At 50.3% G+C, this 24,942-nt stretch overlaps 3 protein-coding genes across 12 annotated transcripts; all 3 read left to right on the top strand.

Annotated features, from left to right (window-relative positions):
* The first annotated feature begins 20 nt into the window (after window positions 1-20).
* CD22 (CD22 molecule) lies at window positions 21-12,461 on the top strand. Of its 9 annotated transcripts, XM_074315733.1 has the most exons (16): window positions 89-133; window positions 476-565; window positions 1,607-1,688; window positions 2,306-2,361; window positions 2,613-2,984; window positions 4,650-4,958; window positions 6,080-6,364; window positions 6,492-6,755; window positions 7,784-8,047; window positions 8,249-8,512; window positions 8,605-8,868; window positions 10,193-10,289; window positions 10,444-10,519; window positions 10,692-10,816; window positions 11,223-11,298; window positions 11,609-12,461. In XM_074315733.1, exons 4-16 carry the CDS (start codon window positions 2,328-2,330, stop codon window positions 11,738-11,740), a joined length of 2,562 nt encoding a protein of 853 aa, XP_074171834.1. In that variant the 5' UTR covers window positions 89-133; window positions 476-565; window positions 1,607-1,688; window positions 2,306-2,327; the 3' UTR covers window positions 11,741-12,461. The 9 variants fall into 9 exon arrangements, with proteins under 9 accessions (XP_019566218.2, XP_019566211.2, XP_019566217.2 ...); XM_019710659.2 differs by lacking the exon at window positions 476-565 and having other exon boundaries at window positions 21-133; window positions 1,558-1,688; window positions 2,660-2,984; XM_019710652.2 differs by lacking the exon at window positions 476-565 and having other exon boundaries at window positions 21-133; window positions 1,558-1,688.
* Window positions 12,462-13,408: 947 nt separating this feature from the next.
* Window positions 13,409-17,238, top strand: FFAR1 (free fatty acid receptor 1). Its single transcript, XM_019710663.2, has 3 exons — window positions 13,409-15,175; window positions 15,445-15,518; window positions 16,091-17,238. Exon 3 carries the CDS (start codon window positions 16,195-16,197, stop codon window positions 17,095-17,097), a length of 903 nt encoding a protein of 300 aa, XP_019566222.1. The 5' UTR covers window positions 13,409-15,175; window positions 15,445-15,518; window positions 16,091-16,194; the 3' UTR covers window positions 17,098-17,238.
* A 1,819-nt stretch (window positions 17,239-19,057) lies between these two features.
* Window positions 19,058-22,586, top strand: FFAR3 (free fatty acid receptor 3). Of its 2 annotated transcripts, none has more exons than XM_074315820.1 (2): window positions 19,058-20,724; window positions 21,040-22,586. In XM_074315820.1, exon 2 carries the CDS (start codon window positions 21,051-21,053, stop codon window positions 22,056-22,058), a length of 1,008 nt encoding a protein of 335 aa, XP_074171921.1. In that variant the 5' UTR covers window positions 19,058-20,724; window positions 21,040-21,050; the 3' UTR covers window positions 22,059-22,586. The 2 variants fall into 2 exon arrangements, with proteins under 2 accessions (XP_074171921.1, XP_074171922.1); XM_074315821.1 differs by having other exon boundaries at window positions 20,695-20,825.
* The last annotated feature ends 2,356 nt before the right edge of the window (window positions 22,587-24,942 follow it).

Genomic DNA, 24,942 nt, shown 5'->3' with positions numbered 1-24,942 from the left:
CCCCCAGAGCCACAGAGAGGCAGGGGGTGTGGCCAACGAGGGTGAAAATCAGTCTCTAGAGTCTTCGCTGTGCTTCCCCTTTCACTCTTAGATGCTGCCAGGGTCTCTGAAGAGGGAAGACACCAGGAAACAGGTAAAAACTCTTTTATTCTCTTTGGCATTCAACAAGCAAGTATGGAGCAGCTGCTATGTGCCAGGCACAATTCTTGGGGCTAGGAGCACAGTGGGGACCCCCCTCCCTCTCTCTTGTTATGTTGCAACATGTCGTAGAGTCTTTTTTTTGAGCATCCCTGCCGGGCTTGGCAAATCTTCCGAGAGTTGAGTGGGTCACTGGATGCTCAGGAGGAAAGAATGGACTCACAGAGGCCACCTCTGAGGTCCTGCAAGGCCCTCAACAGGCCTGTGTTGAGCAGACCACAGGGCTGGACAGCAGGCCTTGTCTTGACACTTCATGCCTAATGCCTGCTGTCCTCAGCCTCCACACTCCACTGTGCCCGAGGAGCCTTGCAGTTCCAGGCCTAGAGTCCACTTCTTGTGACACAGAGACTGCTTGGCGCTCCTTATGGTAAGCAGGCCGCCCTGCTCTGCGAAGCTCTACTCTCCCACTTGTCCTGGGGTTCTTAAGCCAGTCCCCAATGAAGGTGAGGCTGGTGGCCACTGGCAGAGGGGCACGATGGCCCCGATATAGGAGGCTAGTCTTTGCCACGGGCATAGAATCTGGCCCTTGCCATAGCCCTTGTGGAAAACCAGAGGGGATTCAAAGTGCATCCCTTAGAACACTGACCCTGCAACCCAGTCAAGTTTTGCATGGAAAACGTAAAACAGTTCCCATGGCTAAAGAAGTGTGGGCAATGTACTATACTGTAATCCCATGTTGGGAGATGTATGATGCACACACACTTGTTTAAAGGGTTTGGAAAGACCAGCAGTAAAGACTCTTATTTAACTTTTTTTTTTAACCCAGCTTCTCTCAAATGGATGTGATCTTGAAGACTTTTTTGTGTGTAACACTATTAGCACCTCCAGGGCTGATGTCAGCTCTGCCTGGAGAGTCTGCCTCAGTTCAGACCACTCACCCGCACTGCCCTGCCTGGGCCAGGCCAGCACAGCCACTACTCCTGGGGACAGACCCCTTCCTGCTTTCAGCAAGTAGCTTAGCTTTCGATACTTAGTAGTGGATACCCAACAGCCTTTGGCAGGAGACACACAGCCTCAGGAGATAAACAGCCAGTGGTGGCAGGAGGGGGGCAGCAATGCCATGCGTGGGAAATGTTGACTGGGCAGATGGGAGGGGACAGGTCTGTGCTGAGACCGGAGACACACTCTGTAGTCACATCCTGCCTGGCTCCTGGGGGACTGGCACTGAGGGCAGAGCCATGCAAATTGGGACTTAAATTTAACTCTATGTAAATGTAACTTTGTAAACGTCTAGTAAGGCATTGGGCCAGCTCTCTGCAGAGAGAAAGAGAGACAGCGTTGCACGTTGGCAGGCTTTGGACTGCCTCTAGTTCACAGACAAGTTTTGTTTGACCCTCACCAAATTTGTTTTTCTTTTAGAGCAGGACATTTCACATGACAATCTGGCTTCTTACTTCTCTTAAAACAGTGGGAGATCAGGAAATGCTCAGCCCACATTCCCACTTGGCAGCAATTGGCTAGAACTGAGATAGCCATCGCCTTTACACAAGGTATGACCCAGGATCTTTGTCCCCACCTGGTTGATTTATGTTTCCTACCCAGCCCCTGGGGGCGTCTGAGAGGGACCCTTGGACCTCATTCTCCTAAGTCCTTCCAGACCGCTCTAAATGCTCTCTTGATATCATATTTAATTATTGCTTTTAAAGTTATTTTTTTCCTGGTCTTTAAAATCAAAGTTTGGCCATGTCTCTCTCCTATGTAAAACCCTTGACTAGTTGCTCCAAGTTGAATACCCAGTGCTTGGTATTCAAGACATTCAGTTGTCTGGTGCTATCAAAGCCTGAGAGCTGGATAGGAAGTTTATACAATTATGGATGGATGGGTGGATGGATGGATGGATGGATGGATGGATGGATGGATGGATGAAAGGAAGGAGTGCTGGGAAGAGAGGGAGGCTAGAACAACAGGGTTCTCAAACCAATGGGAGAGTAATGTCATACCCAGAGAAGGCCCTATGTGCATCCAGAATTCCACATCCCACCATGAAACCACACATGGGCCTCCTAGGATTAGGGAAAAGAGGTCAGAGCTCAGTGGGTGAGCAAGAAAAGCCATCTGGAAGAAGTAAGTGACCAGATGACTCAAAGACAAACTCTTCCTGCACCAGGCTCCCGCCTAGACACAATACCATGCATCTCCTCGGCCCCTCACTCCTGCTCCTAGGTAAGGACTGTGGCCTGGGTTGGCACTTGGCTTCTGGGATGACTGTGGAACTGGAGGAGGAAGAAAGAGCTGGGGCAGAGAAGAGAAAAGTGGAGGAGGGTAGGGAGAGGCAGTGGACACGTGTATATATGCTTCTCTCTGTGTCTTCCTCTCTTTGTGTCTCTCCCTCTATCTTCAGAGGGGATTCTTTATTCCTTGAAAGCTCTCTATGCCCTTCAATAATGCTTTCTGATCACTGTGGTGGGTTCCAGAATACTTGGCTTTCTCTGACTCAAACTGGGTGTTTAAACACCCCAAGACCCTCTACGCCTGGGAGGGAGCCTGCGTCTGGATTCCCTGCCAGTACAGAATCCCAGGGAATGGAAAGACCATGGACACCCTCATTGTTTACCACAATTACACGTATGATGACGAAGCCAAAGAATACCGTGGGAGAATCCTCTACAACAGGACAAAGACGGAGGAGCTGTTTCACCAGGAAAGTGTAAAATTCCTAGGAGACATAAAATCCAACTGCACCCTCTCTATCCAACCTGTGCAAGCCCAAGACAATGGTCTGCTGGGGCTGAGGATGACATCAGGAATTGACAAATGGATGGAGAAAATAGTCCTCAACATCTCTGGTAAGGCTCTGGGGGATGGGCAGAGGCAAGGAGGGAAGTGGGAAACACAGGGGCTGAAAACCAGGTTGCCTGCAGAGGCCCGGTACGGGGTGCCATCGAGGGACTCGGGCAGCACAACACAATGGGGCTGTGGCCAACTGGAGCGTGAGCATTTGTCCCTCCTCCAGCATCCCACCTGCCATTCAGCTCCTGCCCATTCTGGAACCTGGGTTCCAGGTTACCTGATTTTTCAAGAGAAGATAAAATGTTAGATTTTCAAGTGAAGTCTCACAATGTGTTAAAATTGGTGATTAATTCTAATTGTCCCTTCAAGGCTAAATGGCACACGTGTAGGGGGTGGATCAAACATAGGTCTGGGGCCTCCACCCCAGGCCATGTGCTCACTCGGTTCTATAGCCTCTTTCTTCGGTGGGTGGTTCTAAGCAGCCCCATGTGTGGGGTGAGAGATGTGGTTTCAGACCCTGTAGTCCGAGGGTGGCCCAGCCCCGAGAGAACTGGGACTGGCTGCCCACAGGCCTGCTCTACTAAAGGAACCCCCTAAAGGAATGTTTAATGGGCTCCAATAGGGAGACCGTTAAATAATGCAGGCTTGTCATCAAAGCCAAGAAATGCATGTTGAACTAAACTGGTGACATTCACTTAGGGGTGATGGGGAGGGTGATCTTGAAAACATTTAGAAAGCGAACATTGGGAGTGAGAATAAAATAAATACAAATCTGAAATGTAATTCCTAAGGAGGCTTGGCACTCCCAATCCCTTTCAGAGGGTGCTGAGAAAAGTGGTTCCCAGCAGGCCATCAATTAGCAGAAGTTTGTGGTAAGATATGGGTTGTGAGAGTGGAGGTACTGAAGGTACGTATTTGCAAACTCTAGGACAGAATATGGATACTCTTATTGTCCCTTCTTTGAGCACTGATAAGTGTCACTACTTTTCATAATAATAACTCTTCAAGTTATGTATTAAGGTCCCCATTTTATACTGGAGAAAACTGAGCTACTTTCCTCAAATTACACAGTTTTAAGTAGAGAATCTGAAATTTGAATACAGATTTACCTGATTCTTGCATGACTGACCCATAGAGCCACTGGAGGCTTTGAGTGAGGCAGTAATGCATATACGTTATTTAGATAACAGTAAGTGGGTGGATGATACTATGTTGGGCCAATTGGAGAGGCCAAAAGCCTGGGTCTAGGGATATAGTAAGGAGATTACTGCAGTATGTCAAGTGTGACATAATAACAATGTGTTATCTAGTATGGTAGCAGAATGTAAAACCGAATGCACACTGTAATTAAACCGTGAAATGTGTGTACACAGGAACAAGAACTGTAAGACAACATGGAAAACATTTAAGATGTAGAGATGAGAAGGTTTTGCATGAGGTTTACTTGTATTCCTTTTTTTAAAAGTTACTTAAATTTGGTATAATGTTTTACAATATATTGTTAATGGCCTAGACCTAGGGTGTTTAGTTGGGTGAGTCAATTAAAAAAAAAAAAAGTGGTTCAGAGCAGAGGAAAGAAGGCCTGGAGAGAGGTGGACAGACTGGCATGGCACTCATGAGGGGTTATTTAGGGCAGGGCATTGAAAGCCAGGTGTAAGAGGCGAGGGCACAGGCAGTTGTCAGTCTCCCTGGTTGCCAGCAAGCTCCGTATTCTTTTGCAGAGACGGCCCCTCCTCCTCGCATTCAACTCCCTCCAGAAATCCGGGAGTTCAGGGAAGTCAGTGTGACCTGCTCGCTGAATTTCTCCTGCCCTGAGTACGAGATCAAATTGAAGTGGTCCCTGGATGGGTTATCTCAATATACCTCTGTTATCTCGACTTCCCTGAACCCCGAGGCTGTCTCCACCCAGAGCAAGCTCACATTCGAGCCACTGTGGGCCCACCATGGCAAGAATCTGACCTGCCAGCTCTGGAATGACATACCAGAGGGGCTGCTACTCTCTCAGGAAACGGTGCAGCTGGACGTGAAGCGTAAGTCTCCCCACTGCTCCTGTGGGAAGGACAAGGGACTTGGCCCCTTCTCCCCAACCCCTCAGAGCACCCAGGGCAGCAGGAACCTACAGCAGGAAGGAAGCGTAATCAGTTTATGTGTCGCCACAGCTGGGAATGGTTCAGGCAAAGCTGTGTTTCCTTTTCCACCATCCCTGTTGTCGGCCCTGGTGTGTCAGGAAACAGATTCATTTTAGCATGTGCTTTGGTCTAACAGAATAAAATCATTGAATCTAGCCTCAAGCCATGGCATGATTGGGGATCATCTGGTTAGGTATTTTTGTTCCCCTTTGGGGGAACAGGGGGAGGAATTTTTTTTTACATCATTATTTGTGCCTTATTCATTCATTCAATAGATATTTATTGAGAACCTACTAGGTGCCAGGCCTTGTTATGGCTGCTAGGGAGACAGTGGTGAGCGAAGTTCTTGGCCACGTGGAGCTAGCATTGCAGTGGGAGAGACAAATAATAAATAGATCAACAGGGAGCTGGAGAACATAACTGTAGGTAGTGCTAAGTGTATTAAGAAAAAATAAAGCAGGGCTGGGACAGAGGGAGTGAGGGATGGAGACTTCTATGAGGCAGGTAAACTTGAGCTGAGACTCTGACTGAGGCAGGCGGAGATTTTCAAGAAGTTTCCAGGGAGAGGAAAGAGCAAGGACAAAGGCCTTGAGGTGTTTGCGACAGTCAGGCCAGAGAGCCCCAGCATGGTGTCTGAGGGGCCCAACCTAGTAAAGGAAGGCCGAGTGGGACCGGGAGCTGGAGCTCGTTGGCTGCAGGTCAGGGTTTTGGATTTTATTCTAAGTGTGGACTCCGTTGAATGGTTCCAAGCAGGGGAGTGACAAGGTCTGAGTGACATGATTAGAAATGCTGCTGGCTGCTAGTGGAGAACAGACCTTCAGGGACTTGGGGAGTGGGGGAAGCAGAGAGAGGAGTTAGGAGGCTGTGACAGTCCCCAGCCCACACTTGTTGAGTGGCTGCACACACCCACACGCTAGGGGTAAGCTGCTGCTTTCTGAGAAGAAAAGCCCAGCAATTTCTTATGGCTTTACACCCTCTGAGAATCCCCTGTCCCCTCCCCCACTGTCCCTCTGCTCCTCCAGACACCCCAAAGTTGATGATTGAGGTCCATCCTAGAGAAACTGTAACCAAGGGGGAGTCTGTGACCATGACGTGCCAAATCAAGAGCAGCAACCCAGAGCCCACGAATATATCCTGGCTCAAGGATCGGACCCCGCTGAGAGAGCTCGGAATGCTGCAGAGGGCGCAGAAGACGCTCACGCTAACTCTGTCCAACGTGACCAAGGAGATGAGTGGACAGTACTACTGTGAGGCCCGCAGTGATATAGGCTCAGAAACGTCGCGAGAAGTGGCTCTCCAAGTGCTCTGTGAGCCTCCTGGGAGCTGGGGAGGGGCAGGCAGGGAGTTAGCATGAGGGGAACCAAGCCCCTTGAGAGGTCAGCTGTGGAGGCCTCTGCTCACCTTCCCCCAACTTGCCTCTACCCCTTTTTCCAGATGCTCCAGAACCTTCCGAGGTTCACATCTCCCCCTCACCAGCTAAGGAGGGAGGTACAGTAGTGCTGACTTGTAGATCACCAGCCAACCCTCCTCCAACAAATTACACGTGGTTTCACAATAGGATTGAAATGCCGAGACAGACAAGCATGACCTACCAGATCTCAAAGGTCCTCCTCAAGCATGCTGGGAATTATTCCTGCTGGGCACTAAACAGTCTTGGTCGTGGATATGTTGGCCAGGAAACTGAGTTGGATGTCCAATGTGAGTAGTCACAGAGCCTCTGGGTTCTAAAGGGAAAAGATGGAAGTGGGTGGAGGAGGAAGGTAGATGAATACAGGAGATTCCTGGGTCCTGAATGGATGCAAGAGAAGCCATGGGCTCCTGACATGTAAGCTTTTCAAAGCAGGTGTTCTGCTGTTGTTCACAGTTATATTCTTAGCACCAGAACAGGGCTTGGCTCAAGGTAGGTGCTCAGTAGGTGTTTGTTGAATGAATAAACTGCGTGATGCCAGGGCCCCATGAGGGACACAGAGACTTAGCATCACGAAGCAGTGGCTGAGTCCCAGAAGGGTTCCAGAAGTTTTCAAGGAGAACTGGGGCAAAATGTCTCATTACCTCTCCATCCTCAGACTCTGTTTAACACAGTGAATCTTGTCACTGAGTTGAACCCAGGACAAAGAGAATCCATAGTTTTGATCCTTAGACCCTGTGATGTCATAGCCTGGGCCAAATACGCTGGTGGGAATGTCCAAATTCCGAATATCTAGGCAGCCAGATATATAGCAGCAGCAACGTTTATTGGGTGTTTACTACATGCCACACTGCTCTAAAGACATCATCTCATTTCATCCTGGCAACAATTCCACAAGGTTAAGTACTCTTAGGACCCCAGTTGACAGATGAATAAACTGAGGCCTGCAGCCAGTGGTCACACAGCTCTAAGTGGCAGGGTCTGGCAGTCTGGTTCCAGAGCTGTGCTTCCTGTTTTTTAAAATTTTGTATTACCACCTGCACTCCAGGGACCCAGCTCTGTGCCCTAGATCCTTATGGAGACCCACAAACAGTGCCATGTGTGCTCTGCCCAAGCCGTGCTCTTAACTGCTGCCTCATTCTGCATCTAACCACAGCCAGGCCAAATGGGCAGGGCAGGGTTTCTGTTCTCACACAGATGCATGGTTAATTTAGGAACTGTGTGGATGCAGCAACAAATGGGGGAAAGAGGAAGCAAGGAAGTACAGGGATTATGGACAGCTAACTTTTCCTCACCCATTTCTCTGATTTTCTCCCAGATTCCCCCAAGGAGGTAACCATAGTGATTCAAAACCCCACACCAATTCGAGAAGGAGATAATGTCACCTTGCTCTGTCACCACACTTCCAGTAACCCCAGTGTTGTCCGATATGAATGGAAACCCCAAGGCGCTTGGAATGAGCTAACCCCTCATTCCAAGGTGCTGGTAATTCAGAAAGTTGCCTGGAACGCCGAGCCAGTCACCTGTGCGGCCTGTAACTCATGGTGTTCCTGGGCTTCCCCTGTCGACCTGCGTGTCCACTGTGAGTGACCAGGGCAGGGGATCTGGGAGGTGGCCCAGGTGGGACATAGGGCTCTAAGGGATGGAGACTGGAGCCTGGACCAGAATCTTCACAGTGAACTGAGGGATGAGAGGCAGGCCTCAGGGCCTAAGGGAGAGGAAGTCCTGGGGACAAAAAAAGGGACAGGACCCAAGAGGTCAGCCTGAGGCCCTTGCTCTCCAGATGCCCCCAGAGGTGTCAAGGTCCTGCCAGTCAGTCCCCGTCGTGAGATTCACTCTGGGCACCGGGTCCTCCTCCAGTGTAACTTCTCAAGTAGCCGCCCCACAGACGTCCACTTCTTCTGGAAGAAAAATGGAATCTTTTTGAGGGAAGGAAAACAACTGAGCTTTGACTCAGTCTCTCCAGAAGATGCTGGAAATTACAACTGCTTGGTCAACAACTCCATAGGACAAAGCACGTCGGAGGCCTGGACGCTCCAAGTGCTGTGTGAGTGGCTGGAGCTGGAACTGGAGGCGGGGAGCAGAGAAGGGCAGGTGACTGGCTGGCTACCTGGATCCTGATTTCGCTTCTTCTTACAGATGCACCTAGGAAGTTACGGGTGTCCATTAGCCCGAAAGACAGTGTGATGGAGGGGAAGAAAGCAGTCCTGACATGTGAGAGTGATGCCAACCCTCCCGTTTCAAAGTTCGCCTGGTTTGACTGGAATAACCAAAACCTCCAAAATGATTATCAGATGCTGATATTGAATTCTGTGAAGGTCCAGCACTCAGGAGCCTATCGGTGCCAGGCGGAGAACCGACTGGGTGTGGGCCAGTCGCCCCCCAGCACCCTCACCGTCTACTGTAAGGTCCCTTCCCTCTTCTCTGGCCTTGGCCATTCCTGTGGCTTTCCTCCAAGGCTGTGCATTCCTGATCACTTACCCGTTCTTCCCTCCCTCCCAGTCCTGCCAGGCCAGGCCAGCCTGGGTGCTCAAAGGCACACTTCTGCCCCACACAGCTCACCGGCCTTCCCTCCTTTCCACCCAGCCTCTCCTGACTCTACAGGAGGATTCCCTCTCAGGCTGCCCCCACCTTCCACACATCCTGAGCACCTACTGGCTCCCTCTCTGTCTCTCTCTCTGTCTCACCCTTGTTTTTATCTTTAGAGATTTAAGTGTGTGTGTTTTTTTAAAAGATTATATAAGCACATGGTGAAAAAAAATGAAAACAGCATGGAAAGGTAAATAGTGCAAAGAAAGATACTTCTCCTTTCTTGCTCCCTGAGAACTCTACCCTCTCTGTCGAGGTCTTCACTGTTGGCAGCCAAACGTTTACATCTCCTTTCAGAGAATTCTGTACATGCACAACATCTACCTATACATCTATGTCTACACACTCTTCTTCGTTATGCAAAGGATGGCAGGGCTCACACTTTGCCTTGAACTTTCTTTTTTCCCATGTGCTATCACCACTTGGAGAGTGCACAGAGAAAGAGTCTGGAAACACAGTAAAGATATTTCATTTATTTATTATACATTTTTCAGATTTATGATGGGAGCCATGGTTTTAAATTTAGAGGATCATCACCTGCAAAGCTGGACACTAAAGGGAAAGAGATTGAGAGTGTTATTTGGAAATGTAACTTATTGTGTAAAAACATGTTCCCTGGGTCTCCACTTTGCAGACACCCTGGAGACCTGCCTCTTTTCCTAAGGGCTGCATTGTATTCCCGGCATGAATGCTGCAAATCTACCCAATGCTGTCCTCAAGACGCATGCAGTCTCTTGCTCAGGCCATCCCTGCAAGGATAGTTGTAGGATAAACTCCCACATGGAATTGCTGGTCAAAGCACAGTGATTGGAAGGTCTGATAGCATGGCCAAACTGCACCCGTTTATGAGGGTTGCATGCTCTATATGTGCCATGCCTGTCACAAAGCAAGAGCTCCTCGTGAGAAAGAGCTAGCTAGCTGTTTCCTCCTAATGGCAGGTCCAGAGAGTAGGGACTGGTTTCTCCATCTTTCTCGGCATCATGTCCCCACTGGTGCAGAAATCGCGCAGACAAAAAAGCACAGGGTTCTGCAGCGAGAAGCCGAGGATCCCACGAGGCAAATAAATGCCTCAGGACAGAGCAGGCTGGTATCTGACTGAAGCAATGTCATCAACTGATGGTCCTTCTTTCTCCATCAGACAGCCCAGAGACCATCGGCAGGCGAGTGGCCCTGGGAGTGATGCTTTGCCTGGTTGCCGTGCTGCTGGCATTCTGGGGAGTCAGGCTTCAGCGAAGGTGAGCTCCTCCCATTGTCCTCCTCCTCAGCTCTCCCTCACCCATTCCAGGAAGAGACTCCAGTTACTGGGTCCTGTAGGCCCCAGCCTGCCGATTGCACAGGCCCCTGCTCCCATTCCCTTGATCCCTCACAGAGCAGGTCTTTATTTCTTAGCTGGAAGAGGATTCAGAGCCAGCAAGAACTTCAGGAAAATTCCAGTGGGCAGAGCTTCTTTGTGAGGAACAAAAAGGTAGGATGGGAGAAAGACGAAGTGCAGGGCAGATCTTGAAGCCAGCCAACGAACACAGTGGAACAGGGGTGATAACGCGTACTGTGGGGAGGCCTGGGGTGTCAGAGGCCAAGGGAAGGGGACCAGGGTGGGGAAAGGAGGGATGAGAGCTAAAACCTTGTCTCTCTCCCAGGTTCGAAGGGTCCCCCCCGCTGAAGGTTCCCACGCCCTGGGCTGCTACAATCCAGTGATAGAGGATACCATCAGCTATGCGGCCTTACGCTTTCCTGTCGGCGAGACTGACATGCCAAGGATTGGGTACTGAGGGTACTGGGAGGGTGACACCTGAATCATGGGAGGAAAAACTGATGTCCCACTTGCCATCTTTGTGCTAAGCCCGTGCCAAGCACAGCCATATACCCATTTCCTCATTCCAGCTCCCTAACACCCCCTAACCCCCACCTCTACCACCACTGCCTGGTAAGTGATGGTCTCAAGAATAGGACCTGTTCCTTCAAGCCAGCCTCTCTCACCAAGGTTAAGACTGTGGTCCATCCATCCATCCAACCACTCATTTGACACATTCGTTCCTCCTATGAGCATCAGACATAATACATAAGGGGCAGAGAGGCTGGGTGCTCCTGGGGTCTCGGAGAGTTTCAAGAAGGAGGAGAGCTCATGAGAAATGTTTCATTTGTGGTCCTCTATCTACTTTCCCTCTCAGAGATGCAAGGGAACAGAGACCTTCCCTACACAGGGACAATACAGTCACTTACTCTGTGGTGCAGAAGCCTCAAACGGTAAGAGGGCAGGGCTATGGAAGTGGGGGGATGGGGGACCTGGCTCAGCTGGGAGTCCCAGATGGGGGGACTTGGGTAGACTCAGTGGTTTCAAAGGCTGGATGGTGGGACGTTGCTCTGGCACGAGTGTGGCTGGAACCAGGGCAGGCCCCTCCCAGTCTGATGCCGATGGCAACCAGTTTCTGGACCAGAGGACTCCAGCTTGGGCTCTTGAACCCCCAGTGGAGTCAAGGAGAGAGTGGGCAGAGAAAGCAGAGGCTGGGAGGCTGGTGACCATGAGGCCAAGCTCACCACAGTGTGGCTTTCTCAGGGCGACTATGAGAACGTGACTCCAGCTGTTCCAGAAGACGAGGGGATACATTACTCGGAGCTGATTCATTTGGGGGTTGGGGAGCGGCCTCTGATCCAGGACACAGTGGAATATGTGACCCTCAAGCACTGATGGGCCAAACCAGCAGAGGCGGAGGTGCCTAGGGGCTGCAGGGGCCAGGGAGGTCATGGAGCTTTCCCAGCTCCTGCTGCTCAGCCGAGAAATTACACAGCCTCCCCCTACACACACACACACACACACACACACACACACACACACACACACATTCATTTATTGCACCCCCAGTCAGTTCAGAAAACTTTGGGCATGGCCCAGAGACAGTCTTCCTTCTCAGCACTGGTAACCTTAACCATCCAAATGGCCTGCCTTTGGTTCATTCCCTTTCTCCTCCCCACACAGAAACTCATATAAACACTCAGCCTGCACTGTATAAATCCCCCTGTCACTCCCCAGCCATCTGCCACCACCCACCCCTTCCATAATCCCACCCCCAGCTGGCTGTGTCTCTGCTGGGATCAGCTTGTTGCTAGTTTTTCTTCCTTCCCTCCCCATCTCCTTGACACCCCCCACAGTACCCCGCTCTGAGAGCCCCACTCACTAATCTTAGGCTTACTTTCTGCCTTTGGGGCAAAACCCAGGAAAGGGACAGAAATGAGGTAGAAAGAGGCATGGTCTGGCGCTGGTTTCTCCTCTACGTATCAGCGAGGCATTCTGCGGAGAGGATCCCGTTGCTGCAGCCCCACCCTCAGGGGCTCATGGACTGAGACATGCACCAGTGTGGACAGACATGTAACAAACACAGAGCGGCACAATAAAAATGGCTAAGAGGTCACTTCAAAGAACCAGTGAGCTATTTACAATCTGCAGAACCAGCATATGATGGGGACATGGAGAAAGCACCAAATCAGCAGATTGGAGAGTCCGCTATCTTGTTGCAAAGCGTGCACTGGGTCTGAGTCTGATTCTGACTCTTCTACTTAACGAGCCCAGTGATTGTGGGCAAAGTTCACTAGCTTATCTGAGCTTCAGTTTCTTTTCTCTGTAAAATGGGGAGGCCACTACATACTGTGGAGCTGGTTTAAGCTTGGTAGTGATGTACAATCCTATAGAGGCTAGAGTCAGGTTAGAAGAAGCCTTATGCAATAGCCAAAAGTCCCTGCAACACAACACAAATTCCCATCTTACTTGCATCTCTCAAAGAATGTAAAAAGGGGAAGCCAATTCATTACTCACAACTATTCTCATAAGGGACCCTGCCAAGTTCTTTCACAATCCACAGCTACCTAAGAACTGCTCAAAGGCCAACGGTCTTAAGAAACCTCATAGCTTTTCTACCTTCCACCATCACCCCCGCCAGTTTCCTATGATGTTCACTAATTCTAACTTCCCAGTTAGGTCTGTGCAGTTTCCCCTCCACTTTTCAGGCTTGATCTCTCCTGTTCTGCCAATGGGCTAAGGTCCATTCTTCTTAGGGGCAGGAACGTGTGGTTAATCAATCAGCAAGAAGAGGACTGTGAAATTCCCATGGTGGGTGCTTCGGAAGTGCCACCTTCCTCTCCCCTCTGCTCAATATCAGAATGCTCTCTAAGAGAGGAGGAGGTTCTGATCATCCTCAGAATTACTCAGAGGATGGCACTGATTTCTCATCAATCCACTTTGTCCCCAGTTTGATTTCCTAAGAGAGCACTACAGCTTTTCTGGAGGAAGGGGAGACGTCAAGAACTGCTTAAATGAGAGGGGAAGGGTTTGGGGGTTTGGGGTGGGGACTTCTATATTGAAGATGAGGTCCAGTGTCATTCAACTAGTCACTCAGCAAACATTTACTGAGCACTTGTCAATGCATCCAGCACAGAGCCAGTTGTTGGGGTATGAAAAGATATGACATAGTCCTAATTTGGGGATTCTTTAGTCTAGGGTGCCCAAAGGGTTTTAGAACAGGGTCCCCTTGAAGGAGCTGAAGGCAGCCCTGAGCCTGATAAGGCCTGGCATAATCTCCCTGGCAACCTGCGGATGCCTTCTCATCCTGTCCCTGAGCCCTGCTGCTGATGTAAACCTATTTCATAATCAATTGACCGAAAGATGTGGCCATCAACAGGAACCGCTGAGGCGTGCACAGTGGGTGGCCAGGGTCCTCTAGGGCCAGCAGCCCTCCCCTCTGCCCCAGATCTCACCGTCCTCCCAGGACCCAGACAACTGACCATTCATTCAACTCTCTGAGCCCCTACTATGTGTGCAGCAAGCAGTGGACAAAGCAGACAGAAATCTTTGCCCACACAGACCAACATTCTAGCAAAGGAGCTAGCAAACCTGATTTTGCAAGCTGTGAGTGCTCTGAATAAACACAACGCCAAGATGGATACAGAAACTGGTGCAGGGGAGGGGCCTGTTTGGATAGAGGGATCAAGGAAGGCCCTCTGAGGAGGTGCCACTGGCCAGAGACCTGAGCCACCAGGTGGGCAGGGCTGGAGCAGAGATCTTGAAGTTATGATGTCTCCCTTCACTCCCAGCTTTGCTCTCCGCCAAATGCTTGTTACAGGTAAAATGGCTCTCCTCTTGATTTTTCCCTCCCTTCTGTCTGTTTCTCAGTGTTTCCCAAAGAGAAAATACTAAACAGCGGGTGGCTAGTTCTTCTATATTCTGAGGGAGGTGCTGGACCACCTATGTGGGACTTGGAAGGGAGGTGATCAGGAATCAATTTAGTGACTGAGGTAGAAAAAGGAAATTAAATGATTTATTTGGAGGGAGTTGTTGATAAGCTGCCTCCACCTGCAGCCTGCCGAGAAGCACTCCCAGAAAACCACCCAAAGAAGCTTATTTACTTATTTAGGTGACTTGGAATTTGGGAGGGGCATAGTGGCCTGGTGACTGACACACAAACCCAAGAAAACTGAAGTCAAGAATCTGTGTTGTCAGTCTGAGGCAGCAGAGAAAGAGACAGAGAGACAGGGAGACACACGCGCAGTCAGAGATCGAGAGACAGCAAACCACAGAGACAGGCTCGGGCCACTTGAAATCTCACTGAGGAGGTCTTCCTGGAAGGGCAACGTCGCCCTAACAGGAGGTAAATGGCCGAATTCCCAGAGGCTGAGAGAAGAAAACTAAGTTGCCAGCTGGGGCACACATTGTGACTTAGTGAGTGCCAGCCAGTGTCCCTACAAGTGGCCAGGGAGGAGTCCCCTTTGACATCCACTCAGCCCAGAGAAGCAGAGTGGAGACCAGCGCCCGGTTACTCCGGTGCAGCCAAACGAGACTTGGCTTGTTCCTTGTCTCTCCTCCTTCCCCTCCTGCCAACACTGGAGGGGTCAGAAGCAAGTGTCATCAAGCCAGAGGGGAAAGGAGAGGGAGAATGGAGGAGTGCTTTCCTCGAAACACACGTGCCCACACCTGTGCATGTCGGGGAAGGCACAGGCCACACCTCAGAAGTTATTTCTTTATTCCACATATGAATGACCAAATGGAGACAGCGTGAATGACTGAACTGACCGGAGGCCTGGGGCCCACCCACGAGCTCCTCCAGGAGTAGAGAAGACTTGGCCCCCAGAGCAGGTTTGAAGAGGCTGGGTGGGAGATAAAGCTGTGCTCTGGGTGTACCCCACCAACCCTGCTCCTCGAAGGTGCTGGCTATGCATTCCTCACTCTACCCAGAAAAAGCCAACATTTCTGTCCTCTCCCCTTCCTGTGTTCACTTCATCTTGGACCCTTACCTCCTTCCATCTGGCCTCCGCTCCAGCAAGAGATGCCCCATTAGCTGCTCACCCAGGCTGCTAGTGCCTCAGGCTAATGATCTTGCCACCCCGCCCTTCTCACCTTTCCAGCTCTCTGCCCATCCGGGGCACCCTCCCTCAGCCCACCCTCCCTCAGAGACATCTGGCAGCGGCAGCGCCAAGAGGTGAGTCCCTCTCCCTGTGGCTCCTCTCTCCACCAACAATTATTCCCTAGAACCCCAGTTGCCCTGCTTAGGGTGCCCTGAAGTAGGCTAAGGTCATTCCTAGTGACATTACGGGACCTGGCTTCTCTTGGGCTCTCCCCTAGGGACCCCCTTCACCTGTTCTTTGCCACACCCTCCACCCTACCGAAACCCCAACTTCTCTTTCCCTTGGCTAGGAGTTTCCACCAACCCTCCATTGCTGGGCAGGCTCTCCACTTAGGGGAGCAACCCCTGCTCTCTCCAGGGTATTGGGAGGAAGGGAGTGAAAGCAGAAATCTAACTCCTTTTCTTAAGAAAAACACCTACTGTGGAGCCCAACTCTGTTTTGAATTCTCTCTACCCCTTCTCTTCCCAGAGTCTCAGAAATCAGGGGACTCACACACTTTTGCTCTATCTTCTCCTGTTACTCCATGATCACGCTCTTCATTTTAAGAGGTGATACCTCAAAAAGAAAGCAAAGGACTGAGGGCTAGCTGTCTCTCTTCTAATCTAGGCTCCACTGCTAACCTCCCTCTATGGGTCTCTGTCTCCAGATGGCTTCAAATACCCTGAGCAGAACTGAAACCAGTTTGTGACTCCAGGAGCTCCCCTCCCCAGTCCCACGCGAACGCAGGAGCTAAGGAAGCCACCGGGCCCCATGGACCTACCCCCGCAGCTCTCCTTTGCCCTCTATGTGTCCGCCTTTGCGCTGGGCTTCCCGCTCAACGCCCTGGCCATCGGGGGCGCCGTGGCCCATGCCCGGCTCCGCCTCACCCCCAGCCTTGTCTATGCTCTGCACCTGGGCTGCTCTGACCTCCTGCTGGCAGCCTCCCTGCCCCTGAAGGCGGTGGAGGCCCTGGCCGCAGGAGCCTGGACCCTGCCGGCCCCGCTCTGTCCTGCCTTTGCCTTGGTCCACTTTGCTCCGCTCTATGCAGGCGGTGGCTTCCTGGCCGCCCTGAGTGCTGGCCGCTACTTAGGAGCTGCCTTCCCCTTGGGCTACCAAGCCGCCCGGAGGCCCTGTTATTCCTGGGGCGTGTGTGTGGCCATATGGGCCCTTGTCCTCTGTCACCTGGGGCTGGTCTTTGGGCTGGAGGCTCCGGGAGGCTGGATGGACAATACCACCAGCTCCCTGGGCATCAACACTCCAGTCAACGGCTCTCCCGTCTGCCTGGAGGCCTGGGACCCAGCCTCAGCTGGCCCTGCTCGCCTCAGTCTCTCTCTCCTGCTCTTCTTTCTGCCCCTGATCATCACAGCCTTCTGTTATGTAGGCTGCCTCCGGGCATTGGCCGGTTCAGGCCTGAGCCACAGACGAAAGCTAAGAGCGGCCTGGGTGGCTGGTGGGGCTCTGCTCACGCTGCTGCTCTGCTTGGGACCCTACAATGCCTCCAATGTGGCTGGCTTCCTGCACCCCAACATGGGAGGCAGCTGGCGGAAGCTGGGGCTCCTCACAGGTGCTTGGAGCGTGGTGCTCAACCCATTGGTGACTGGCTACTTGGGAGTGGGGCCTGGCCGAGGGACATCATGTGTGGCAAGAACGAAAGGGGGTACATCCCAAAAGTAGTCACCACTGCTGGGGGGAAGGGACATGCAGCAGGAGAGACCAGCTGCTTCACCAGGCCCTTGGGGGCTGCTCCAAATAAGCTGCTGAGTAGCCTTGCCGGGGGGCACCCCTGGAGTCACTTACGGGAAGAACTGAGCCTGGCAAAACTGCATCCCAGTCGGAGGGAAGAATGGAGGCCAGGAGCTGGGTCGCAGGACATAGGTAAGTTTGCCTCTGCACACAACAGCATGACTTCTCACCTCTGTCTCTTCTCTCCCTGGTCCTTTCCTGCCCATCATCGGCAGTGGGCTACGAGCAGAGGCCTTTCACTGTGGGGAAAGAGGAGGGAAGTTTGCTTTTAATCTAGAACCATTCTAATCTTGCTACCACTCTGATGATACACTTTGGAAGATACTGCTCCAAAATCATTTCCTAAGAAAGAACAATTTCTGAGTAAGAGAGAAGGCAGGACACAAAATAATGACACTGTGATACCATTGGAACTCACAAGGGGGCAGCATTAGAACTGTGAACAAGAAGTTGAGAGGAAAAAATGCTTCAGCAGGGGGAGGGAAAATACTTGCAACACCAGAAGTAGTCACAAACAAATATAGAGACACTAATACGTGACAGTCACCATGTCAAGTGCTTTACAAGTATTGTCTCATTTCATCTTCACACAATCCTTCAATTTAGCCCTGAAGCTGCTGTACAGATGGGTAGGTTGTTCACTGCACAAGGATCCCAGGCAGAGGGGCAAACATTGACTACATTCTAACCTGTGCTTTGCTCACCAAGCCATGTGCCTGGCATGGGGCGGCCTCCATCCAGGGGAAGCAACATCTTATTTTGATTTGAACAAAGACACCACTCACTCCTCAAACAGGGCACCTTGGTGCACAGCAGGTCTCTGCTCTCCTGGAGGGGGTACCTTTCCCTAATCTGCACAAAGGTGCTGCATGAGTTCTGAGGCCAGGTATCATCATCATCTTCATTTTGCTGGGTGAAGAAATTTTCCCAGGGCCCTACAACAAGAAAGGGGTAGATGTAGGATGTGGTTCTTCAAGGCAGGACCCCCAAGGGTCAGGGGACATTTGGAAAACTTGGGGTATCAAGTTAATGCTTATCCTTGGGGTCCACTTTTCAAAGGTGAATGGTGGCACCCTGAACCTAGGAGACAGCAGGCAGAGGGAGACAGACACCTGAGCTTCTGCTCTGATGAGGCCAGGAGTAGGAAGCAGACTCGTTCCTCTGACGACAATAACGCCATGAATATATAGGAGCACCAAACATGGTAGCTACGTGCCCGGCGTGCGTGGGCTGGTTTATACAAGTTTTCTCTTTTCAGGCTTAAATGTTTACGAGAGCAAGGAATTTTGTTTTATTTGCTGATATATCCTGAGCCCCTAGAAGAGAGCCTAGCACATAGTTAAGCGGCCTCTCAGTAAATGTTTGCTGAATAAGTGAATGCTCACCATAGCCCTCCAGAGAAAGTTTTATTACCTGTTTTATAAATATGGAAGCAGGCCAGAGACGTTAAGTCTCTCTGAGGCTTTGCGGGAGCCAGAAACAAGTTTGTTCCCTGTGCAGTGGTGACACCAGAGGATTTCCGTAAAAGCTCCAACTCCAGCCCAGGTGGCCCCACTGCTCCTCCCATAATGCCAGGCACTACTTTCTCTCCCCTTGCTTTGGAGCAGCAGCTGCTGGGTCCCTTCTTCCAGTTACTTGTGTCGCCTCCACTTAGGGGAGATTTTGGTTCCTCCTTGGGGCCCTTGGGGCCTTGCATGATCCATCCCCAGCATCCTCTCCTGACCCTTGCCCCTTGAGCCTTAAACCTTCTACCAGTTCCCCCAGAGGTCAAGCCTGTGCACCTGCCATTCCTTCTGCCTGCAGTGTTTCCTCCAGTGGTTCTCTACCTCTGTATTATTGATGTCTTTATTATCCTCCTGTCACTCAATCCCCTAACCCCCCACCACCAAATGTAAGCACTGTGACAGCAAAAACTTGGTTTTGGTCACTGATGTGCTTTTAACAACTTATTTGGGATAAAATTTACATATCATAAAATTCACCCATGTACAATTAAGTCAATGATTTTTAGTAAATTTACTGAGGTATGCAACTATCACTATAATCCAATTTAGAACATTTTCCTCAGCCCAGTAAGATTCCTCAGGCTCATTTACACTTAATCCCATTTCCACTCCCAGTCCTCAGGCAACCAGTAATCTACTTTCTGTCTGTAAATGTACCTGTTCTGGACATTTCGTATAAATGAAAACATACAATACATGGTCTCTTATGTCTGGCTGTTTCACTTAGTGAATGTTTTTGAAGTTCATCCATGTTATAGTACAGATGGGTACTTCATTCCTTTGTATTGCCAAATGGTGTTCCGTTGTATGAACATGCCACCTGGTTTATATCCAGTCACTAACAGATGACCACCAGGTGATGTTTCCGTTTTTTGGCTACTATGACAAATGCTATCAGAACATTTAGCAATGTGTGGACTTACGTTTTATTTCTCTTAAGGTAGATACTATAGTGGAATTGGGTCACATGGTAAATTTCTGTTTACTTTTTAAAGAAGCTATCAAACTGCCTTCCAAACTGACTCCACCCCATTTTATATTCTCACCATCAATGTGTGAGAATTCCCATTTCTTCACGTCTTCACCAACACTTGGTATTATCTGATTTTTCTTTTTGCTTGTAGCCATTCCAGTGGGATGTGAATGAAATGGTATCTCATTGTGTTCAATAAATATTTGAATGAATAAATAAATACTCTCTGAAGCTGGACAGAACTTACGTTTGAACGCTGGTGGTGATATTTAACAAGTTGTATAACCTGGAACAAGTCCTTTCTGCCCTGTGCGGCACAAGGATTTCAAGACATAATGGTGATGCCCTGAGAAGCAGAGTATCTGCTATGGATTATGTGCCCACTACAGGGTATCATCATCGCCACCATTATTATTATTAATGTTATTATTACTATCACCCCAGAGACAAGCCCACACCAGTGACTGGGACGATGGCAGCTCACATATATTAAATGCTCACTGCAACATGCCAGGCTCCATTTTAAGCATCTGACATGTATTAATGCTTTAATCTATACAACCACTCTCTGAGACTGATATTGTGATTATCCCTGTTCTACAGATGAGAAAGCAGAGATTCAGAGCATTTAAGTCATTTGTCCCACATCAGAGTTAATAAATCACAGAGCTGGCATTGAACCCAGGCCTCTGCTCCAGAGCCCCACTGTCCTGCACAGCGTCGCTACTTGCCTCCCTTACAAGGCAAACTGGACAGGTGCCAACCTAGAAGAGCAGATAAAATGCAAATGGAGGATCAGGGAGGGAAAGATGAAGTCGGCTGGGAGCTGGTTAGGGCGTGCCATCTGAGGCTGCCCCAGGAACAAGGCCTGTAGTTGTGAAATTTGCTCCTCGTTTTGTATGTGACACAGCTCTGCTAACAGAGCTAAAGGCATCTTTTGTGCTATTGCTCAGCAGTGAGTGACATCATGGGCACTGCCAGATCTTTATCAGTTCTGTCAGATAAATAGCGAACCGCACTTGTTCTGGAGAAGTTGGTAAGGTGCTGCGTAGCAGAGTACTTGGGTTCTCAAATAAGCAGGTGAGCACAAGGCCCTGTGGAGCAGCTTGGTGTGAAGGAGCAGCTTGGTGTGAAGGAGCAGCTTGGTGTGAAGGAGCAGCTTGGTGTGAAGGAGCAGCTTGGTGTGAAGGAGCAGCTTGGTGTGAAGGAGCAGCTTGGCTCTTGCTTTACTGGGGGAAGGCACAGGAGACGGGCAGGTTGACCCTGCAGGGGGTGGGGGGGAAGCATCAGGGGGTGTGAGGAGCAGGGGTGGTGATGGTGTTCCTTATGGGTAGTTGAGATGACGCTGGTGCAAGCTCCCCACCCACACTGCCATCTCTCTCTCTCTCCCACCAGTGGCTATCATCATGGACACAATCCGTGGCAGTCACTGGCTCGTCTTCTCCGTGTACCTCTTCACCTTCCTGGTGGGGCTCCCCCTCAACCTGGTGGCTCTGGTGATCTTCATAAGCAAGCTGCAGCGCCGCCCGGTGGCCGTGGACATACTCTTGCTGAACCTGACCGTCTCGGACCTGCTCCTGCTGCTCTTCCTGCCATTCCGCATGGTGGAGGCGGCCAGTGAAATGCACTGGCCCCTGCCCTTCATCTTCTGCCCCTTCTCCAGATTCCTCTTCTTCACCACCATCTATCTCACTTCCCTTTTCCTGGCAGCTGTGAGCATCGAGCGCTTTCTGAGCGTGGCCTACCCACTGTGGTACAAGACCCGGCCAAGGCTGGTGCAGGCTGGCCTGGTCAGCGGAGCCTGCTGGCTCCTGGCCGGTGCACACTGCAGCGTGGTCTACGTCACTGAACTCTCAAGGAACGCCTCCTACAGTGAGGGTACCTGCTACCTGGAATTCCAGGAGAACCAGCTGGCTGTTCTCTTGCCTGTCCGGCTGGAGCTAGCTGTGGTGCTTTTTGGGGTGCCTCTGCTCATCACCAGCTACTGTTACGGCAACCTGATATACTTGCTCAGTAAGGGAGCCAGCCGTCACCGGCGGAAGAGAGTGACAGGGCTCGTAGCAGCCACGCTGTTCAACTTCCTCGTCTTCTTTGGGCCCTACAACGTGTCCCATGTTGTGGGCTACATTCAGGGTAAAAGCCCGACGTGGAGAAGTTACGTGCTGCTCCTCAGTACCCTGAATTCCTGTGTTGACCCCCTGGTCTACTACTTCTCATCATCTGGGTTCCAAGCTGAATTTCAGGGGCTGCTGCAGAAGCTGATTGGGGCCCGAGGCCCTTGGAGGCAGGAGGGCAGTGTGGAAACGCAGGAGAAGAGTGGAGGCGAGGGGCAGCTTCAGGAGCTGTGTGACCTAGCGAACAGGTGGTGGACTCTAGGAGGGCTGTGGAGTTGGCGGCCAAGTGGCTTGGAATGAAAGACATATCACCCACAGGGCAGTTCCTAGCTGAAGTCAGGCAGGACCTGGGAGCGGCAGGCTGGGGATGGACGCAGCCAGAGCAGAGCAGGCACCCAGCCTCCCGAAGCATATGCTCACCAAGCCCAACTCTTGATTTCACCCCACTGTCCTCCCTTCCCATCCCCCCACATGCTCTAGCTTAGGCTCTGGGAAGCAGTCAAGGTGAGAGAGAGTGCTGGAGAAAAATGAGCTCCCCGTGGCAGCAGGCCAGCTCCTGTGCTTTACGGAGAGGAAGGAGTTGAGAGCAGTGTCCAGAGTTTGAAGGGACTTCCCAGTGACTTGGGACCGGACAGAAGGAGAATCTACCCTTCCGAGCTGCTGACCTGGTAGATCAGGGATAGGGGACACAGGACTCCAGGCACAGGGAGCATCCTGCTGTCATGTGAGCTTTTCCAGAAAGTTTCCATTGTTTAATAAATTCAGATTTTCAGGGACATTTATGAAAAAATGACAGAACAGAAATTACCTAAATAAATCTGATAGCAAGCAAAAGAGAATGGTCTTTCTTTATTCTGTTGTCTTATGGTGTATGTGGGTCAGGTATGGAATTGGTGGATGGAAGGATAAAACACCGAGACTCTGAAGGAAAAGGGCTAAATAGTGAGATGCCCGGATGCTGGGAGAGGACCGGGGTTGGAGGAATAAAAATAATAGCTCACCAATCTTGAGGACTTGGCCTGACATGTTGTCTTCTTCAACCTTCTCAATAACCAGGTGGCAGGTAATATTACTATTTCTATTTTACAGATGTGGGAATGGGCTGGGAGAGGTGAACTCTCTTACCTGAAAGCCTATGGCCAGTGAGTAAGCAAGACAGGAAGCTGGAATTACCATGTTTCCCCCAAAATAAGACCTACCCCGAAAATAAGCCCCCATTAAGATCGTCAGCCAGATGGATGCATTTAGTACGTTATGACAATGTTCCAGAAGAAGATGACATGACTGTATTTGAATAAATTTAGACTGTTGTACATGAAAAAATAAGACATCCCCTGAAAATACACCCTAATGCATCTTTTGGAGCAAAAATTAATACAAAACCTGGTCTTATTTTTGGGGAAACATGGTAGCTGACTCTGAAACCCACACCCACACCCACTCTGTTGTTGTTTGCAGCTGGGCACAATGACTGGCCCAGTCCAACTTCCAGAGTCAGTGAGGCAGCCTGGCCAGGACAAATATGTCAAGTCACAGTGAGAAACAGAACCACATGCAAAGCAGATCGACTATCTGTATTGCTATATCCTCTTCCTGGTAAAGAAACCTTCTCAAAAAAGTAAATTCTTCTCAAAAAAGTAAATTAAGCTAGTCAGTGCAGTTGACTTCGACAGGTGTACGTTCTTAAGAGCTATTTTTTTTAATCAAGATGTGATCATTTAGTAATTTTTTCTTTTCTACTGATGGGTGGTACATGAGAAACAGTTGGTCAGAACCTCCTCTCCCAGCAAGGCAACCAGAGAAATGCTGGCACTTCTGTTTGTACTCAGGCAGCTTCAGTTCAAAAACACTTATTGTGTGTGCAGATGGCTGGGCCCAGAACTTCAGGGATGTCAACACTAATGTCTTTAGCATCTGCTTTCTTCCTGGTGGGGGATTGGGTCTCAAATGGAAAGAGAGATCTTGTCTCTGTGCATAGATGGAGGCATGAGTTGTCTGTCGGTCCCATGGCTCATCTGTCTGTCCCAAGGCACTCAGGCTGGGTGGTTGCTTAGCAACCACCAGGTTGTGAAAATGGGTCTACATGGCTCAGAAAGGCACCAAAGGTGACATGGGAACAAATGGAACGAAGGTGAGTCCTGTGACTTCAGGACCCAAGGCTGAGGGGAGTTGAAAACCCCACATTCTCAAAAGAGCTATGGAGAACCAATCTCCTTTCCTTGCTTCCATGGGCACAACAGTCCCAGAACACACCCCTCCCCCAAGGTTTATAAAGGGGAATAAGCGGCAGCTTAACTGGCTTAACTGCCCCCAAACATCATTCAGCATCCCCCCACTCCCCTACCCCTACCAGTCTGTATAAGCAAAAGGCTGGGTGTGGGGAGGATGAAAAGTCACCAGAGGCTGAGGCAATTGTCCGAGTGGCAGTGATGGGAGTGTGATGACGTTTTCCATATCTCTCGGAAGCCAAGGGAAAGCGGTGTTCAGAGAATGGGTGTGTTCTGGGACTGCTGTGCCCATGGAAGCAAGGAAAGGAGATTAGGAGAGAGATGGCATGGGCATACGTGTGTGAGCAATGGAGCATCTCGCAATCTCGCGATTTGGCAGAGCAAGAAGGTGTGTCTCCTAGCAAGTGTGAGGAGTTCACAGTCAAGAGTGGAAGTTCTAGGGGTGCAAGAAGAGGTCAAACCAGGTTGGATCTCCCAAAACAGAGGTTGGAGGAACTCAATTCTAGCTGCAACAGAGAGCCAATAATTGGGCACCTATAATAACTCACAGTGGACACCAAAAATTACTCAATATTAGCTAAAGCACTGTTTCTCAGTTTTGTTTCATTGCCCCTAAGAAGCCTTTTTAGATCTTTTTCCTACTCAGCACCTTTCCCTCCCTGCCCATGAAATTTTAATACAACAAATATACTACTATATATGTTTATGAGTGTGACTCTTTGGAAGGTCACAAACCACGGTAAGATTTTTCTTTTTTTGATCCCCCAGAACTAATTTTCACCTCTTTGCTGGACAATATTGCCCCACTTAGAATGCACAGCTAGAGAAATGGTTTCATCCAATAGAGTGATATAGCCTATCTCACATAATGTAGCCCAAGAAAGTTAGGTTTATTATCTTGCTGGAGCAAAGAAGACCACACTCCAGAGGAAGTGTGAGGTATCTCATAGAAGGAG

This window comes from Rhinolophus sinicus, linkage group LG11, assembly GCF_036562045.2.
Source record: "Rhinolophus sinicus isolate RSC01 linkage group LG11, ASM3656204v1, whole genome shotgun sequence".
NCBI lineage: Eukaryota > Metazoa > Chordata > Mammalia > Chiroptera > Rhinolophidae > Rhinolophus > Rhinolophus sinicus.
Note: the sequence above shows the minus strand (reverse complement) of the source record. Positions and strands in the feature narration are given on the sequence as shown.